The sequence below is a fragment of the Capsicum annuum genome, chromosome 4 (genome assembly GCF_002878395.1).
Source record: "Capsicum annuum cultivar UCD-10X-F1 chromosome 4, UCD10Xv1.1, whole genome shotgun sequence".
NCBI lineage: Eukaryota > Viridiplantae > Streptophyta > Magnoliopsida > Solanales > Solanaceae > Capsicum > Capsicum annuum.
Genome location: NC_061114.1, coordinates 209,949,686 through 209,953,820, shown reverse-complemented (window position 1 = coordinate 209,953,820; position 4,135 = coordinate 209,949,686). Strand labels below are relative to the sequence as shown.

The 4,135-nt window shown below is 28.9% G+C and overlaps 1 protein-coding gene across 1 annotated transcript; it reads left to right on the top strand.

The window, feature by feature from the left end:
• Nucleotides 1–1,209: 1,209 nt before the first annotated feature.
• LOC107867483 (7-deoxyloganetin glucosyltransferase) lies at nucleotides 1,210–3,075 on the top strand. Its single transcript, XM_016713735.2, has 2 exons — nucleotides 1,210–1,898; nucleotides 1,993–3,075. The coding sequence occupies exons 1-2, from the start codon at nucleotides 1,373–1,375 to the stop codon at nucleotides 2,922–2,924; spliced, it is 1,458 nt and encodes a 485-aa protein (XP_016569221.1). The 5' UTR covers nucleotides 1,210–1,372; the 3' UTR covers nucleotides 2,925–3,075.
• Nucleotides 3,076–4,135: the final 1,060 nt, after the last annotated feature.

Below are 4,135 nucleotides of genomic sequence, written 5' to 3'. Positions count from 1 at the left end.
AAGCTTAAGATTTTCTAAATGTGTGTGTGTTTGATATCATTGTTCTTCTTTTTTATGTTGCTTTGTAAATTTAAAAAACTGATAGAGTAACAATAGAATTAAAAATAATAAACAATCAATATTAAATATGTGATATCTTTACATTGTACATAACATAAAAAAGAAAAATGTGACACATAAAAATTTTCTTTACAATTACATAATTATTTTTACTCATATAGATTTGATTAGAAGTGGAAAGAAATTTTAATCAAACAATCTCATATCTTTAAAATGTGAATAACACAATAATGAAAAGTATGAAACATAAAAGTTTTTTTAATATGATATAAGCATTTTTACTCATATAGATTTGATTAGCGGAGAGGGTGGTGGTGGGACACTTTTCATTTAGAAGTAATATTATAGTTGATTTTATTTTTGTTAAAGATATATTATTTAACATGTTTATCAAGATAACTCGATATGAAATGATTCGAAATAATACTTTAATATTATCCGCGCATCGTACTTTTAGAAATACAAAAGGTGGGGTGGGGGAATAAAGATTTTGAACTAATTTTAACAATATAATGAAGTAATTAGATAATAAATAAATTACTAACCATGAATTTTAAATTGAAGTGATGTGAATTATAAGATTAAAGTTCAAAAATTAAATATACATATGATTAAATAAAATAAACATATCTATTATATAAATATGTTAATAAGAAGAGCACTTGATAAGTATATTAAGCAAGTTGATAATTTGATAAAAGGCAATTTTAACAATCTAATATTTTTAGATAGTGAACAATAGAACCAAAAAAAAAAAAAGTGAAACACAATTGTTTTAAAATAATTATATGTTTTTTATCTTTAAATTAATTTATGGATGAAATTAATATGCAATATTTACGGAACAATTATGAGTATTAGGTTATTGATATAGATTTGAATTACAGAATTGTGTGAACTGAGAGTTTTTTTTTTTCCGGAGGGGGGAGGAGGCAGTAAATTAACTGATTTTTATAGTTTTTAAAATTACTTATTAAAAATTATATTTAATAAGTAATAATAATTTGAAATATGTTAATGTGATACAATAAAAATTGATCAATTTTATTATTTTAAAGAATACATTAATATTTTTAATGATTGAATTTTTAAAAAATATTTCTCGCATAGCACGTAATTCAACTTTGACTTTTCCAACTTTCTTGCTTGATTTTTCTGATCTTGAACTTTCAAACCTTACACGTATGATCTCACTATCTTCTCTATAAACACAAGCACATTCTTATAACTGGCAAATATCAAATCAATTTGAGACTAACTTGCAATTATCAAATCAATTTGAGCCAAATCATAAGCTAAAAATTTTAGAAACATGTGTTCCATTAGAAGTTGTCCTGAACTTGACAAGCCTCATGCAGTTTGCATACCACATCCTACCCAAGGTCACATTAATCCAATGTTAAAGTTGGCTAAAATCCTCAATCACAAAGGTTTTCACATTACTTTTGTCAACACTGAATATAATCATAGGCGTCTTCTTAAGTCTCGCGGCCCTGATTCCCTCAAAGGGTTGTCATCTTTTCGATTTGAGACCATTCCTGATGGCCTCCCACCATGTGATGCCGATTCAACTCAAGATATTCCTTCTTTGTGTGAATCCACCACCAAGACTTGTTTAGTTCCTTTCAAGGAATTGCTCGTGAAGCTCAATCACACTTCTTCATCTAATGTGCCACCTGTCTCGTGCATTGTTTCTGATGGTTGTATGAGCTTCACTCTAGCTGCTACTCAAGATCTGGACATTCCTAATGTTTTCTTTTGGACCCCAAGTGCTTGTGGTTTATTATGTTACATGCACTACCGCAATCTTTCTGAAAAAGGATACTTTCCACTTAAAGGTACATCGCGTTTTATAATAGCCCATTTTAATTGCATTTTAATATATGCTTGTGTTATAACTTCGATTCTTTTACGTTTTTGGGGAAACTGCAGATGCAAGTGACATGACAAATGATTATTTAGAGACAACTTTGGATTGGATACCGGGCGTGAAAGGAATACGTTTGAGGGATTTTCCAACTTTCATTAGAACTACAAATCCAGATGATATTGTATTCAACTTCCTTATCCAAGAAACAGATAGAAGCAAATCTGCTTCTGCTATTGTAATCAACTCATTTGATCCATTAGAGAAGGAAGTTCTTGAATCACTTCAAAAACTTCTTCCTCCGATCTACACGATTGGTCCCCTACATTTTCTTGTAAAACATATCGAGGACAAGAATTTGGAGTGTTTGGGGTCCAATCTTTGGAAAGAAGATCCAAAGTGTCTAGAATGGCTTGATTCCAAGAAACCAAATTCTGTTGTTTATGTCAATTTTGGATGTATTACTGTCATGACTCAGAACCAACTTATAGAATTTGCATGGGGACTTGCCAATAGTCAGATGGAATTTTTGTGGATCATAAGGCCTGATATTGTATCAGGGAAACAAGCAATTCTTCCATCTGAATTCGTGGAAAAAACTAAAGAAAGAGGGAGGTTGACAAGTTGGTGCCCGCAAGAACAAGTCCTTAGCCATGCTGCTATTGGAGGGTTCTTGACTCACAGCGGATGGAATTCAACCCTCGAAAGCATCGGCAGTGGGGTCCCAATGATCTGTTGGCCATTTTTCGCTGAACAACAGACTAATTGTTGGTTTAAATGCACCCAATGGGGGATTGGAATGGAAATCGACAATAATGTGAAAAGGAACGAAGTTGAAAGTCTTGTGATAGAATTAATGGTTGGCGAGAAGGGCAAAGAGATGAAGAAGAAGGCATTGGAATGGAAGAAATTGGCTGAAGAAGCTGCTCAAAAATCAATAGGATCATCTTATGTGAATATAGACAAATTGATCAGCGAAATTCTCCTCAAACATTAGGTCATAGATTTTTATTTTTCCTGTGTTAAGATCTTTTTAGATTCTTTAATTCTTGTTTTCCTTTCTTTTTTTATTGGGGGACGAGGGGTTTGTATATTATAAATTAGTACCGTAATACTTTCTTTATTCATTTTTACTTGTCTTTGTTTCATTCTCAAGATCTATCTATATGAACTTTTATTAATATTTTAAAATATATTTTTTATTATATTGATATGAGATGGATTACAACTTATAACTTTTTTCTATAATTTCAATCATTTAAATTTAAAAATATTAATTAAAATTCATATTGATTGATTTTAAAAGATAAAATAATAACTAGTAAAAATAAACAAAGGAGTACGATCTAATAATAAATAAAAAATATCTCTTGCTACGTCGACATCTTTTGGATCTTAGCAAATTTTTCAACGTGTTCTGCTTGCGGAATTATCAAACCTTATCTCTCTGGCAGGAACATCCTTATCCTCAAATGCTTACGACTTTTTTTTTGTCCTGATGAAAATATCAACAGAAGTAGGTGATATAAAATCAGCTGTCTAAATCATCAAAATAATTAAAGAAAGAAAAATGTATTACTAATCTAAGTGAGATGGTACTAACCAAAAAAAAAAAAATATTCATCAATAATTAGTTATAATTTCATTTCTACTAAAATATATTTTTAGAGGCAATTAATTATTTGTGACAATTTACATTAACAGTCTTTGTAAACATTCCTAAAGCAACATTAATCCAATGAGCATTAATCAATGCTAGTAAAAATCTTAACATTCTTTTTAAAAATACATATTTATTATCAAAGAGTCATTTGGTGTGAGATATTAAAATATATAATTTTGGAATAAAATAATAGTTTCAGGATAAATTTTTTTTGATGTTATGTTTGGTTGTTAAATTCGGGATAACTTATCTCGAGATTAATAAATAGTATCGAAATAAGTTATCCATTTAAGGGGTGTTGGTAAATTTGAACAACTATATGGACTTAACTATTTATACAGTCAAATTCAAAATTAATCCAAGAGTTTATTGTCTTTGTATTTTGTAATTATTAATCTTACTTCAAATTTTTATTTTTCCTAACAAATTCATCATGGATAAATACTTAAAGTATCTTGACATTTCCTTTTTAACTTAGTACATGCTTAATTATTAAATAAAAAATTATTTTTATATATAGTTAAACATGTTTGAAAATTTATTTT